This window comes from Pollachius pollachius (genome assembly GCF_949987615.1).
Source record: "Pollachius pollachius genome assembly, chromosome: 1".
NCBI lineage: Eukaryota > Metazoa > Chordata > Actinopteri > Gadiformes > Gadidae > Pollachius > Pollachius pollachius.
In genome coordinates, this window is record NC_136934.1 from 22,831,466 (window position 1) to 22,847,185 (window position 15,720).

At 47.9% G+C, this 15,720-nt stretch overlaps 1 protein-coding gene across 1 annotated transcript in view; it reads right to left on the reverse strand.

The window, feature by feature from the left end:
• Positions 1-3,237: 3,237 nt before the first annotated feature.
• gak (cyclin G associated kinase) overlaps positions 3,238-15,720 on the reverse strand; it is a 37,442-nt gene continuing 24,959 nt past the window's right edge. Inside the window, 15 exon segments of the mRNA XM_079742382.1 lie at positions 3,238-5,429; positions 5,693-5,869; positions 6,634-6,785; positions 7,238-7,487; positions 7,490-7,545; positions 8,212-8,298; positions 8,522-8,659; positions 9,469-9,648; positions 11,214-11,484; positions 11,843-12,009; positions 12,605-12,766; positions 13,269-13,462; positions 13,572-13,651; positions 14,144-14,261; positions 14,613-14,807. Of these exon segments, the coding sequence (XP_079598508.1) occupies positions 5,328-5,429; positions 5,693-5,869; positions 6,634-6,785; positions 7,238-7,487; positions 7,490-7,545; positions 8,212-8,298; positions 8,522-8,659; positions 9,469-9,648; positions 11,214-11,484; positions 11,843-12,009; positions 12,605-12,766; positions 13,269-13,462; positions 13,572-13,651; positions 14,144-14,261; positions 14,613-14,807 (2,329 nt within the window). The 3' untranslated portion in view covers positions 3,238-5,327.

Sequence of the window (15,720 nt, forward strand, 5' to 3'; positions counted from 1 at the left end):
GGACTGGCGTCTTGCTTAACATATACCGGCTAAGAGGTGTGCCCAATTAGCGGCGAGTAAAGGGAACAGCGTCCGCCCTCGGAGGATGTCCTACATTCAGTCAGAATGGTGTGATTTATGTTTCATTAAAAGGATCGGTGCGTAGTATATATATATATATATATATATATATATATATATATATATATACACTACACGCCAATTCTGCTAATGAAACATTATTAGTTATGTATATACATAACTTACATACTTATATATATATATATATATATATATATATATATATATATATATATATATATATATATATATATATATATATATAGTTATAGTTATAGTTATAGTTATAGTTATATGAGAGAACTACACCATAAGAAGCCTCTATCACAATCTCCAGCCACTGCAGCAATTACACCGAAGAACTATGTATCGATCACCATGTACTTTTTTAGGGGGGATTGAGGGAAGGGAGTCTTAATTCCTGCAGGAAGAAGAGGCCCACACATGCCCATGTTGTGACTGCTGTTTATCAGGGGAGATAGCCAGGACAACCTTGGTGCAGACCTCAGCCTAAACATGAATGCAATCAGTGTGTGAGACAAGTGTAACTTTAACGTTCATGACTGAGTTTTAATTAGTGTATAAACCATGAAAATCAGAATCGTTGTGTTTCAGGAAGGAGGGGGTGTAGGCAGAATGAATGTAGGCAGACGTTGGGGATTATGATAAGTGGTTCTGAGCAGTGGGTGTGCATTCTTTACTACATCCCTGTTATGTTGTCGAAAGCAGCCTGTACTCACGTCCCGCAGTGCAAGTACACATCAGCTTGTAGTGCCAACTGCTATAGAGATCAATGATCAATGCCTGATCAATGCCTGTCACAATTCTAGGTCTATGGATGTATTTCACCACTGTGGACGCAATAAGAGGACTGTGTGTTGAGAATCAAACTGTTACCTCCGCCATGTCCTACAACATGCAGAGACCATGGTGACTACTATGGCAAATTATGGGAATGGTTAAACTGATTTATTTGCAGGCTGCAGCTGTCAACTTTTTTGCCTTGGTGCAATTCAAATAGATGTTGCTTTGTAATTATTTAAATGACGTAGGAAAAACATTGCAAAAAAACATCACGTTCATGGTAGGAGGCGCTTTTCTTGAGAGCTATGGCCTGTAGTTATACATTCGCTGACCTAATAACCGAATACACTTTACCAGTCTTTCAAGGAACCTTATCACTTGACACTTGGCTACTCGATGAGGTCGTAGAAAACGACATCATTGTGAGAGTACCCACTGGCACCTTCCACAACACAGGCCAGTACAGTCAATCTCACCGCAAGATACGACCACATTTTACACACTGGACCTTTAATAATACCACAAATAAATTAACTAGTATGTATAATCATACATCCAATGGAATTAGAAATGTTTGATAAGTATTTAATATCCCACATAGTATATTCCATTCATGACTTCCTTGCTGTACTTTGCCCTTTTTCTTTTGCCTTGATACAGTTGGTCACTAATCATTGAGGATGACTTCATTATCAATGCTCTTCTGAATGCGTTCATCTTGTGATAAATGCATTTACCTTCATTATTATGATCCTGCAGGCACAGGGGACTGGGGACCAGTCTCCTGAAAATATATCATTTTCAGATTTGTTTATCTCAAAACAGTCAACCTAAAATAATTCTGTTCACTTTTATGTTACAGCATTATGCATTAAGACTTAAGCTGCTTCTACTGGGCTTCTCAAAGGTAGAATAGTATCTTAAATTCACAAATCCAATTTCAATCACCTGGGACATCTATGAGGACTGAACACAGTGTCCCTGTAATTAAGACATATGAAACCACTTGCAGAGAGTATATGGCTGCCCTCAGTGGTCCTCAAAGTCCTACTCTGTGGTGCAGAGCACAGATGTCTCATCTGAGCCAGCAGTGTAGCGGCTCAGAAGTTTGACTGACAGCTCGACTGTACCTCGGTCACTTCACTTTACATTTCTTTGAGGGGAAAAAAAATGCTTCGCGTCAAAATGACTAAATAGTCAAATGGCAATCTTCAATTATCTGAGCATTCTTCACACAAGTATGTGACTCGTCCACCCTAATCCCTGGGGTCATATAGGCATGTCCTGCAGTGTTTTGCAGCATCAAAGGCGCAAGTGCAGAGTACTTGTGCCCTGAGAAAACGTCCAGAAATGCACTATTTAATCTGTCCGATGGGGCATTGATGAGGAAGGATGAATCTGTACTAGTGATTGTGTGCTCAGCGTTTTAATCCTGTTGCGCCAGTAGGCCTTTCCTCGTGTTTCTGATGAGAATACCTTTGTAGGTCTCTTCATTTGATTTTCCTCTCAATTAATGCTTTTTCCTCAGTGTGATAGTCTGTTAGATCGTGCAGTGCATTGAGGGTTTAAAAGGGGTGATATCATGCTTTTCACTTTGCTTTGTTATATGAAGTATGTACTGTTATATGACATATGTATACATGTTTTACGTCTGCTAAGATAGAAAAATCGAAGTCTGAGCCAGGGGAGTATTCGTGCCCACCGAGAACGCGCCTCAATAAGTGCATAAAGAAACCAGCTTGTTTGCGCTCAAACTTTACTTTCGTAATAGCGTGAAATTAGACATTAGACTGGGCAGTGGGCGGTGCTGAATTGCAAAAGTCCCGCCTCCCGGCTGCCTGCTAGGTTCACAACTTTTCGGTGGTGTGAATATGACGACCAATCGTAACAGACCGGGATGCTCGGCAGGGGGGCCTCAAAGCGACATGATACAAAACAGAACATTCTTGAAATACGCTGAAATTGGTTTTGCAGAAATTAACTGCGTGAGAATAATAAGGGGTATTTCTAACATACAGGTATGTAACGCAATTCTAGTAGTGCCCCCAAATGCAATTATTAACCCTAAAAATTCATGACATGGGATCTTTAAGTTCTCATTCGATTAAATATTTGATCGGTTTGTTTCGCGTTGCGGCAAAACGGCTCGTCACCGCTTTCAAAGTAGAAAATATATTCTATCATCGCTTTCGGGAGAAATTAGTCCGCAGTAGTGAGGGACCAACTCCGGGTATTCAGCCTTTGCCCATTTAGACCATTTTTAAGAAACAATACTGAGATGGAAGACGCTAAACATCAAAACAATCCCTCACATCAAAAGTTTATTTGGATTTTTTTTGCATTGAAATCTACATTCATGTTAGTAAGATGTAGTTTGGTGAACACCCCCCGGGTTTTCAGCAGTTTATGTTTCTTAATAATACCAACATGATACTGTCAAAATCAGTCTCCACTGAATGCCAGGCAACACAGCATATGGTATGTGAAAATTAAACAAGTGAACGAAAGAAAAAAGACAAAGAAGCTAGGGTAACAAATGAAAAGTTTTTTTTACATTGATATATCGGTGTGTATATATATATATATATATATATATATATATATATATATATATAATAAAAGCATATTTGTCTTAAGAAGAAAAGCTTTGGAATGAAAACGGCTTAGCATGAGAAAAAAATACAAACCTCCAACGGGTTTATTGGGATCAAGCATCATCAAGCCATCCCTCACACATTCAATACATATATTATCTGTATACTATCATTAACTTCATTAAATTTGCCATTAATCTGCATGAATAAATGTCCTCAAAACCCACAACCCCAAGCCCCAATTAAAATAAATATGAAAACAGCTGATTGGTCCATGAGGTAAAAAGTGAGATAAAAAAAGGAGAAACAGTGAGAACACAGATGGAACGAGAGGAGGCCATTTAGAAAGAGCAATCAAAGGAATTCACCATGATTCAGCAAAGGAAAGTATGTCCTATTTTCTCCGTCCGACTCACTCACACTCTCACACACTCTCTCACTCTCACAGACACACACACACACACACACACACACACACACACACACACACACACACACACACCCAGGGGCGATGGTGGTGATATATACACTGAGACCACGACAGAGTCTGTCAATCAAAACAAACATATAAGCAACCACAACAAACAGAAAGCCGGAGTTCACCGGTTGGACGGCGTCACCATGACGCCATCATTCTTCTCTTTGTGTTCCTTCAATTTGATAACCTTTTTTCATCTCCTATGACCGACACACAGGACTGATGGAGGCGGCGTTGGTGGTGGGCGGGGCTCACTGACAAGTAGGCGTGTTTTATATGTGTGTTTTGGGGGGGGGGGGGGGGGGTCATTAGCAGGCGACAACGAGACTCCCACTCCAAAAAACAAAAAGGGCGAGTGGCGGCGGATAGCAGCCCCATAGCCCCTCATGTGTTTCACTTCAGCTGTGTGATTGGTCCAGCTCTGAGCAGTCAGAGGAGCGCTTCCAACACAAGAGGGCCATGGACCAACAGAAAGCGGCCATGGAGTGGTACTGTATATGGTGGTGATAGTAGTAGTAGAAGTAGTATTAGTAGTGGTCGTGTCAACCCCTCTACCAGTTAAAGTTCTGCTAAGGGTCACCGCGGGGACGGCGATGGGATGACATGGTCAGAGGTTACCAAAGACAGCGAGAACGTCGAGGAAGGAACGTCTTAGGAAGATACGTTTTTTATATTTTTCTCCCTTACAGACGAGCTAATCAGGCTCTTCCCTCAAACCTTTGTGTTTTCGTTTCAGTCGTTGTTGCTGGGGTTTTGACCCGGTACATTCCAAACATCCATCCAAAGTGGCCATCGCCAGCCAACCACCATGGTGGGTTTGCCCCCCCTTCCCCCTGATTTGCGAAAAAACAAACATTTTATCTGGTCCACTGTCGTCATGCAAAGCAGGCCCCTTTTTGTTTCCCCAAAGTGAGTCTGTTTTCTGCCTGATTCAACACCTCTTGGGTGTCTGATTGTCCGTCATACCAAACCTCAGAATGTACACTCCCACTCTCCCTCCCCCTTCCCCCCCTTTTTAAGAAGGATATGTCTTTCCAGGATGGCCACGTGTAAGGCTATGGAGGTATTTATTCACTGCGTCAAAGTCCTTGGGAGAGAGAGAGAGGGGTGAGAGAGAGGAGAGAGGGAGGGGTGAGAGAGAGAGGGTAGAGCTCAGGGGAACATCAGGGAGATCACACCATCTCCAATCGATAATGTTGGCCCAATGTGGGCTCAGAAGTCCAGCCTGACCGGGTCTGGGCATAGTGGGGTGGGGGTGGGTCTTGGCCTTGGTCCGGCCCCCTCCACCCTGGTCAGTTCATCGAGGAACCAGACAGGGTTGGTGTTGGGCTATTTTTTTCTTCTGCTTTTGTTGTTTTATAATCTTTTTTAAAGATATGGATTTCCTTTTTTTAAAAGAGTGATTTGGAGCCCTGGTTCTCAAACTCTGTCCATGCGTCGTTCAGCTCCATGAAGATCATCTTAGCATAGTGCTCGTAGGGCTTGCCGGTAGCCTACGGAGAGGAAACAATAAGATCAATATTACATTCAGAATTAAAGTGTTATATTCCGAATTAACATTATCATCAGTTCATATTACAGATACTTCAGTATCAACTGACAAGGCATATTCAAACTCAATGCCCACTTCTGCAAAATAAATAACATTAAATTCACTCGATAATCAGATTGAGTCCGATTGGGAATCCTCCATCCCTCTATGGCGTTGCTACGGTAACGAAGGAAGGAAGGGGAGGAGCGGCGTTGGCGCGGGTACCTTGTCCGGGTGGACCACCAGCACGGCCTTCCTGTAGCTCCTCTTCACCTGGTCGGGGGTGACCAGGTCGGCCATGCCCACGGGCCTCCAGCGCGCCTCGCCCTCCCACAGCACCGTGTGCAGCGTCGACAGCAGCGCACGGATGTTACGCTCCTTCCCCTCGATCCAGTCCAGGATCTGACGGGGGGCAGAGAGAGAGGGTTGATACACGCACAGGACTCATACACTCTGGAAGAGATTTGGGGGGGTTCTTGTGTGTGTGTGATTTGGGGAGAGTGAGTGTGAGAGAGTCAGAGAGCGTGTGTGTGTGTGTGTGTGTGTGTGTGTGTGTGCGTGCGTGCGTGCGTGCGTGCGTGCGTGCGTGCGTGCGTGCGTGCGTGCGTGCGTGCGTGCGTGCGTGCGTGCGTGCGTGCGTGCGTGCGTGCGTGCGTGCGTGCGTGCGTGTGTGTGCGCGCGTGCATGCGTGTGTGTGTGTGAGTCAGTGAGTTTGAGAGTAATTGTGTGTGTGTTGGAGAGTGTGTCGTATGTGTATGTTTTAGAGAGTGTGTCAATGTGTGTATGTGTTGGAGACTATGTCGTGTGTGTGTTGTTGGAGACTGTCGGTGTGTGTGTGTCGGAGTGTGTGTCGGTGTGTGTGTGTGTTTGAGAGTGAGTGTATGTGTATTTGAGAGTGAGTGCGCGTGTGTGTGTGTGTGTGTTGGCCAACGACAATCTTTACTGGCCCTCGCTCCACGTTGAGCCATTTGATTAAACAAATATAAACCCTGGTGACTCATTGGCCCTCTGCATTGTTGCACCCTGCACTGGTACACGGACATGATACGATGGGTGAGCTGCACCGTGCAGCGCTGTAGTGCGGTGTGGAGCGTCGTGCTGTGGCGTGGTATGCTGTGCTTTGGCTTGGCGTGTGTGTGTGTGTGTGTGTGTCTCCCCGGAGTCACCTGCAGTTTGAGGGGGTCCATGTCCCGGGTGAGCTCCTGTCGGCGCAGCTCGGCGATGGTGCGCGGGCCCTTCCGGTCGGGCCTGGAAGCGAAGCCCTGCGTGGACAGCAGCTCCTCAAAGTCGTCCTCCTTCACCTTGGGCTTGGGCACCCCTGGACGCCAGCGGGGTGGGGGGGGGGTGGAGGAGGAGGAGTACATGAGGAGGGGTTCAGCACGGTAGAAACTGAAGGCCGAGGTCAAGGGGAAGGGAACCCCCCCGCCTTCTCTCCGATACAACTGGGATGACAGCGATAATACCACCGATAACACTATGATGTAAAAAATAACTCAGCCTTTGTGGGCTAAGGGTTCTAGGAAGGGGGGTGTGAGGCTTTAAGTGAGGCAGGGGCGAAAAACCTGCCTCACTTAAAAGCCCCACCCCTAAATGTAACAGAAGGCATTCTTTACATTGTGACAGTGGGCGGAAACTTCCTCTTAAGGAAATTCGCAACTATGAATCCTCTGACGCGCCATATTGTTCCAGACCTCAAAACAGAGGACGTCAAACGGTCACACTAACGGCCACGCTGCGCTGATGCTTTCCACATCATGTCTGCGGTCCTACCGAAGGTGGGCCCGCGGACCCCCCGCTCCTCCCGGCCCCCGATCACACTGGAGAAGCTGAGGTTGTAGTTGGGCTTGGAGGTCGGCGCGGCCGAGGGCTGGGCCTTGGCAGCGGAGCCGTGGCCGGACCCTGCTGCGCCGGCGCCCGGCCCCGACATCCAGGCCTTGTTCTGGGCCGGGCCGGGCCGGGCCGTCTGCCAGGCCTGGTTCTGCTGCGGCTTTGAGGAGGAGGACGAGGAGGAGGAGGAGGAAGCGACGCCGGCGGCGGCGGCAGAAGCTGTCTGGCGTTAAACGACGGACCGGATGAACCTGGAAGGAGACGCTGCAGGTTGGAAGGCATTCACAGACTCTGCATTCATCCTGCATCGGTCAGGTGCACCGGAGGGATGGCCCAGTGGGTGAGGCCATGCTGAGGGCCACCGACACGTTCTGCTCAAGAGACCGCCCGGCCACGGGCCTACCCGTGGCGCTGAGCTGAGCTGTTCACAGACACTTTGTTCTTCATGTTCCTGTTCAGTCCTTTCGACACCAAGCGAAGCACTTTGTGTCGAAAGGACAGTGCTCCATGGACACACATTGCCATGCCGACCGGAGGCCCGACCTGAACATTTTAAAAGTGTTTGCGGCCTGCAGCCAAAATGTTAATAGGGTATTGTGGCACCCAACTATAAGCCAGTTATCAAAAGACGCCTTATGTTTACTTACATACAATATAAACATAAATATTACAGATATTAAAATTACAATATTTATATACATTTTTTATAATAAGAAATATGTTTTATTAGTATGAGTTGTTTGTGGTTGGCCACCCACCTGCAGTACGCTGGAGGCCCACTAGAGGGCCTCCAGGCCCACAGGTTTTAATCAGTGCTATATGCCATATAAAGGGTCGGTGATGTCTGTGGACTCAAAGCATCATAAATGGTATTTCCAAGTTCCTTGTTGGGAATAGAGGGAGAGAGGGCTCCTCACCAGGTAGACTGGAGCCCAGGTTCCCGAGGTCTGCGAATGGGTCAAAGCTCTGAGACTTGGCCTTGGAGAAGGAGGACACTCCTGGAGCTACACACACACACACCCACACACACACAAGAATGAGCCTCTTATTGGTCAATTCAGATACATGTGTTGAATGTACTGTGCCTGTTAGTGAGTGAGTGAGTGAGTGAGTGAGTGAGTGAGTGAGTGAGTGAGTGAGTGAGTGAGTGAGTGAGTGAGTGAGTGAGTGAGTGAGTGAGTGAGTGAGTGAGTGAGTGATTGAGTGTCCAATAAGAGCTCTTCTCACCTGAACCGGGGTAAATGGGCTTACTGGGAGCGGTGCTCAGACCAGTGCTGGAGCCACCAGACCAGTTATCCCAGCCGGCCAGGAGGTCCGGCTGACTGGCAGAGGTGGTCATCTTGGGAGGCTCCTTACCTAGCGTGTCTGTTAGGAACACACACACATACACTGAGTTTGTTGCAGCACTCAACTTTCTGAATGCGCCTAGGTAGTCGTAGTAACAATGCCAGGTGAGACCCCCACCCAAAAGCCTTTCTTTACATACTTGCATACTCAGGTTTGGATTACTCTACCAAGAAATGACATTGGGTTAAAACACACAAAAACTGTATTTCTAGAATTGGTAGGTTGTTGTGAAAGTCGGTCAAACTAACTGGGTGTTGTGATGCTGGTCTAACATCTGGGTGTTGTGACGCTGGTCTAACTTCTGGGTGTTGTGATGCTGGTCTAACTTCTGGGTGTGGTGATGATGGTCTAACATCTGGGTGTTGTGATGCTGGTCTAACATCTGGGTGTTGTGATGCTGGTCTAACATCTGGGTGTGGGAATGCTGGTTTAACTTCTGGGTGTGGTGATGCTGGTCTATCATCTGGGTGTGGTGATGCTGGTTTAACATCTGGGTGCGGTGATGCTGGTTTAACATCTGGGTGTTGTGACGCTGGTTTAACATCTGGGTGTGGTGATGCCAGTCTATGAACATCTGGGTGTGGTGATGCTGGTCTATGAACATCTGGGTGTAGTGATGCTGGTCTATGAACATCTGGGTGTTGTGATGCTGGTCTAACATCTGGGTGTTGTGATGCTGGTCTAACATCTGGGTGTGTGATGCTGGCCTATGAACATCTGGGTATGGTGATGCTGGTCTATGAACATCTGGGTGTTGTTTTGCTGGTCTAACATCTGGGTGCTGTCATGCTGGTCTGAGGTGCTTCGGGGGGGGGCTGGCATCTTACTGAGGTTGAAGAGGCTGGCGTTGTTGGAGGCGCCCGGTTGGGGCTGGGTAGGACCGCCCCCGTCCGCCCTCAGGAGGTCCCCGAACAGGTCCGGCCCCGAGGCCTGCCGGGATGAGGCCACGCCCTGGCCGGCCCCGGGCCCCGAGCCCATCCCGAACGGGTCGAACAGGTCCCCCATGACTGAGGGGGAGTAGGAAATAAATGGATCAATAATCATGGGTCAACAAAAAAAGGCATTTAGTTGTAAAACGCTTTGTATTGGGTTGTATCAGTTCCATCTTTCAGTTGATTTTGTTTGACAAACTGTGTGCGTTTCCATGCTTTTCTAATAGCATGGCTGAGATACAGTACATTGTGTTTTTACTAGTGCTGTCAGTTCAGCGCGTTAATAACGGCGTTAACGCAAACCAATTTTAACGGCGTTCATTTTCTTATAACGCTCTTTTGGCTTGGCAAACGTTGTCGTTTTTTCACCTGCTGTCTAGCAACAACTAGTCACGTTAGAAAAACGACAACACCATACCGGATCTACACCGGAAACAAAACAACAAGCACGCCGCACAAACTTGTTGGGGCAAGCAAGGATACGGAGCGGGTGAAAAACTCCTTAAAAGTGTGTTTGTGTTTGTGTGTCACTCTGTTCGAGCCTGCACGAGAGTTCAATGATGTCATTAGCTGTTGCGTCTTTCTGACCAATGGCAGTTCAAGGCCCACCCGGGCTGTACACTCCGGGAGGGGCCGCTCAGTTACTTGGTTTCGATGTTGACAGTTTGTGAGTGTTGCGTCTATTGAGTGAGTGAGAGGTTGCGGGCGCACAGCTCAGGCTGCCGGACGGCGCTGCAAGGAACTTTTATAAACGCAATATTGTTATCCCGCAGTAATCAGCAGTTAGCAGCCCACCGGGAATTCTCCCGACTCTCCCGATTACCATTCCGCCAACGTGTGTGTGTGTGTGTGTGTGTGTGTGTGTGTGTGTGTGTGTGTGTGTGTGTGTGTGTGTGTGTGTGTGTGTGTGTGTGTGTGTGTGTGTGTGTGTGTGTGTGTGTGTGTAGGGGTTATTTGATAGCCTGGTAATGTGTATAGGCCTACGTACGGTAGGAATATTGATACTGGTTTAAATAATAAATGTTATAGCATTTCCCATCTTTGCTGAGCAAGAGTTTTGTTCGAAAGTTCAGTGATTAAACAAATAAAAGCCTGGGCTAATGAAGTTTTACGGTAGGCCTACCACTGTCATGCACCTAGCCGATGTCAAGTGGACCGGGTTGAATTCACTGCGGGTCTCTCTTCTTTCTGTCCTTCTCAACACTCTCTAATCTCACTAAAAGGCTAGCAGCACGAAATCAAGGGATATTTAGCATAGAAAAAAAAAGTGTGATTAATTGTGAGTTAACAATGACATTAATGCGATTAATCGCGATTAAATATTTTAATCTCTTGACAGCACTAGTTTTTACTAATCCTTCTCAAAGGGGCTAAAGAGGAGCCATGAAGCTCTTTTGAAACAGAATGTCCCGCTTAAAAGAAATCAGGGTCAACAACGTCAACTCCGTCTCTGCCACATAAAGGGAAGTCGGGTCATTGACGTCACGTTTCCCCGCTCAGACCAACGGATGACGCAAAACCAGGACCGTCAACGGTCAGCCCTTCTGCCGACAGAGGGGACGCTACAGACACACGTGTGAAGCAGTACCGTCTTATATTTAATAAATCATTAGTACAGCACACAAAACAGGCCGTCCTACGTTTTGGTGCGGGGGCTCCACCAAAGAACAAGTCCTCCTGCGCCTCCCCAGCGAGGCCAGCAGGGGGCGCAAACAGGTCGTTGAGGAGGTCGCTGTTACTGGAGGCCGCCTTCATCTCCCCCTGGTGAGGAGCGGAGGACGAGGAGGAGGCGGTGGTGGTGGCGTTGGCGGCGACGGAGGAGGAAGTGGGCGGTACCCTGGGGTCAGAGTTCAGGCCCAAGAGGTCGGCGGTGTCACTGGAGGGAGATTCCTGGGGAATGGGAGCAGGGGTCTGGGAGGAAGTGGGGGGAGGATTGGTTATATAGTTGGTTGTAGCTTGTGAACGGGGGTCCCAATGCTGCATATTACGACAGTCCGTACGCATAAACCTTTGCGCTGTCTCATACTATTCTAGCTCTCATTGGAACTCCACAACTAGGCACAGAAACAGGACACTTCACCATCTAAAACACCTTGAGCAGAGTAATAAGGATCAAAGAACGAGACTTTGAGCTGCTGTCCAGTTTCTCTCTCTGTCGGTCAGGGCTTCATTCTGATTGGCCAGTAAACACATGATGCCTGAGGATGCCTTTGGAGACGTTAACTTCAACCTTTTGAGACAGCCCTCCATCAGGAGACCCGGGGCCTACCTGGAAGTCGGCATCAAACAGCGGCTCGCTGGGGTCCCGGGACAGGGGCTCCCCGCTGGGCCCCGAGTAGGAGTAGGACTCCACCTCAGATTGGTCACTGAGGTCATCGTGGTCGTCCAGAGTCCCGACTCCCTGGCTGTCAGAGCCTTCCGGGTTGCCACTGATATCTGGCGATAGAACAATTGAAAACAGACCCACGGTCATGATGGGGCGAACAATACGCTGACGACACACGACCAGCAACGGTTGTTTAAGTGACTTTCCCAGATGGACAGAAGTTCCTGTAGGCAGCGCACCTTTCCATTAGCTCTCAGGTGGTGACCACACAAACTACTCTACAACCCGGCTGGAATGACTTTCCAAGCGCAAACGGCATGATTTTACAGTTGTTATTATTAATAATAAAATGATCATTAATCAATAATAATATTATTATTATTATTATTATTGGGCGGGTGGGCGGCAGTGGCTCAGGAGGTCGAGCCAGTTGAATTGTAAGCGGAAGGTTGCTAGTTCGATCCTCGAGGTGTCCCTCAGCAAGACGCCTAATCCAAACTGCTCTCGCCGTGTGTGTTTGAATCCGCCGTCGGTGTGTGTTTGAAAAAAGCTAGCTTTGGATAAAAGCATCTGCTTAATGCCCTAAATTTAAATATATAAGGTATAATGTAAATGTAATGTATAATAGTATCAGGGTGATTTTGGGGGTGAACGCGTCGATGCATGAAGACATTAGATCAACTAATAAAGCAGAGGGGGCGCTACCTTCCCAGTCCAGCGTCTGGAAGAAGTGGTTGGCGTTGGAGTCGGTGGGGGACTCGGGGTCTGCCGGGGGGGCGGGGTCTTCCGGGGTCTGGGCGGTGGGCTGGGGGGACTCTGAGTGGTAGAAGGCAGAGGACCCGGGCTGGCGGGGGAGTTCTGGTTTACCTGGGGGGAGGAGGGGAGAGCCGTGAGACCCGGCGTTAACGCGACACACGCGACACATTTACATTTGGGGCATTCAGCAGACGCTACTCAAAGCGACTTACAATAGGTACACTTGTCAGAAGAAAGAGAAACAACAATATATCGCTGTCGGTACAGTAAGGATGTTCATAGAACCAAGTGACAAGCACAAACAGTCGGTAGGTTAGCCCGTTCCCTGCACACAACAAAGAAAACTAGGATAAGATGCTACACAACACCACTCCCATTTTAGATATTCACTCTAGCGCCATGTTGCTCAACTGCAATTCAAAGTCTGAAAGAAATGAGTTGCGACACCGCCCCCCCCCCACCCCATTGCTGCACCGCTTGGTCCACCCCACACATGGATGGTGTTGACATATTTTAAAGGCAGGGTCAGGGGTCAGGGGTCAGGGGTCAGGAAGCCGCCTGACGGACCACACTAACAGCTCCGCGGGGAGGGGAGGGGGGTGGGTCGTCCTACCAAACTTGCTGAGGATCTCCTGCTGCTCGTCGCGGGAGGAGAAGAGGATCTTGGGGTTGAGTCCCTTGGTCTGGAAGCTGTCCCACGGGGGGGGCTTGCTGCTGGGCTGGTCCCGGGCCTCCACCTCGATGTCCAGCTGCACCTGGAACAGGTCCGGGTACTTCTCCTGGATGTCACACGCGTCCAGGTCGTACCTGCACACACACATAACCACACACAGCCACACAGCGTTGAGAAAGTGTCCATTGGTTCACGTTACCATAGTCACTCAAGTTCTTGCAACCGGGCAGTTTGAGCTCTTACTTGGCAAACTTGACAGTGGTGGCGTTCCTGGGAACGAAACCGGTGTGAAACTGGATCTGAAACATCTTCATTGACGCCATCTGAAGAAAAACAACGGCATCCGCCGAAAAAAAACGACAACCATGAATCTCATCTTTGGTTCTCTGATCCCTGCCATCGACCAGTGTGTGGACTGCAGGTTACAGAGCTCCACGTGTCTGTGTGGGATTTAAGGCCACACCGCCCCAACACTATACACCAACACCCAGCTATAGCATGTAGAATGTATAGAATGCATATTGCATGAAAACAACGATTTGAAAGGTTAGCAATGGCACACTTTTGGCAAGGCGTTTGGTTGGGGCAGTGTGCTAGCATCTCTAATTTGAATTTATAGTGGCCGTGATGCTCCATTAGTAAACATCACCGACAGTCACAACCAGGCCATATATGGTCTGTTATCGTCCTCCCCATTGGTGTGGACTCGCAGTTTGTGCACACCGCTCACAGTGGGTCATCATGTCTAATGATTTGCATGCCTGCATGTGTGTGTGTGTGTGTTTTCTCCTGCTTGTGCGTTCGTGTTTGTGTACCTTAGCCTGCAGACGTCCTCCCAGTGTGGACCGGGCGTGGTAGATGACCACCAGGACATCTCCCTGGACCGTCACATTAAGGGGGATCTCTGCACAACCGTCCTCGCTCTTGTAATCCCTGCAAATTCATCATAAACATTTCTACAGACAACCTGGATCACAATGGAAACACATTACTGTGATACTAAAGTATGAGTCAAGCCCTTTTTCACTGTATACATTTTATGTGATATTTATTTACTCTTTTTCCATCTTAACATTTGTCTCCTATCTATGTGCTGCAGATTTCTAAATGCGAGTTTCCAATGGCAATAAAAAAATCTTTTGAATTTGGGAGAGGGGAGAGAGAGGGACAGGGAGACAGAGGAAGATGAGGCCAAGGGAGTTTCAGGGTGTGTACAGCTTCACGTGCTGAACCGTGCGCGTGTTGCCATGGCTGTAGAAGGGTTGTGTGCGTGCGTAGCCTCACCTCATGCGGTCGTACTCTTGCGAGGTGGTGAGGACCCGCTGGTCCCCCACGTACACCTCACAGAAGGGTCGGCAGCCATTGCGCTGCTTGTTGAAGAGGGGCACAGGCGTCATGGTGATGGAGTGGATTACTATGGGCTTGCTGTGGGGCGTGATGGGCTCCTCCGCCATCATGTCGCACATGTACTCGATGTACCTGCAGGTCATCGCGGAAGCACACCCAACAACGGATCAGGGACCAGGCCAGGGGCGGAGTAGCCCGTGAAACACAACACAGCGACCCCTGACAAGTGACACTAAAGAATAGTGCATGTATATTCATTAGGGTGTACGTGTGTGTGTACCTCTTGTGTGAATGTGTGTGTTTGTGTTTACGTGTGTACCGCTTGTGTGAATGTGTGTGTGTGTGTATGTCTGTACTCCTTGTGTGAGTTTGTGCTTGCATGCTTGTGCATGTGTACCGCCTGTGAGAGTGTGTGCGCGTGCATGCATGCATTGTGTGTGTGTACCTTGTGTAAGGGTCAAAGGGTCAAAACTTTGAAGACCTGCATTCCTTAGAGTCTACATAAAAAATGTGTTGTAATTGTTCAAAGAGCTGTCTTTTACGCTGCTTTTCCTCAACTCTACAACCGTGTTAACACGGTATTAACACGTTAAAGAACATGTTCAATAGCATGTTTTGGTTACAGTCAAATGAGGTCCTCCTCTTGATTCTCGCAGCCAGTAAGTACAAATAACCAGTCAGACCACACCAGTCCACTAATGATCTTTCTATAGTATGCGCTGTGAATTCACTTCACTACACTAGGAGGGTGCATCGGGTGTTCCATCCATGTGTAATTCAGTAATACACTGTAAGCTCAAATAATTTTCACCTCAATATATTAGACTGCTACCGGAGTGAATGTGGATTTTCTATTTCTATTACAGTATTTAGATTACACCTAGTGGACAAAGAGTGTAATGTATAGGTATATGCCATGCAGTAGCCCAGTAGAACGTGACCACATTCAGGTGAACAGAACAGACCTTCGTCTGTATTGATTTTGTAAGGTCAATTAATATTGCCCATTGGTAAAACCACCACACTAAATGTCACGAATAACAGA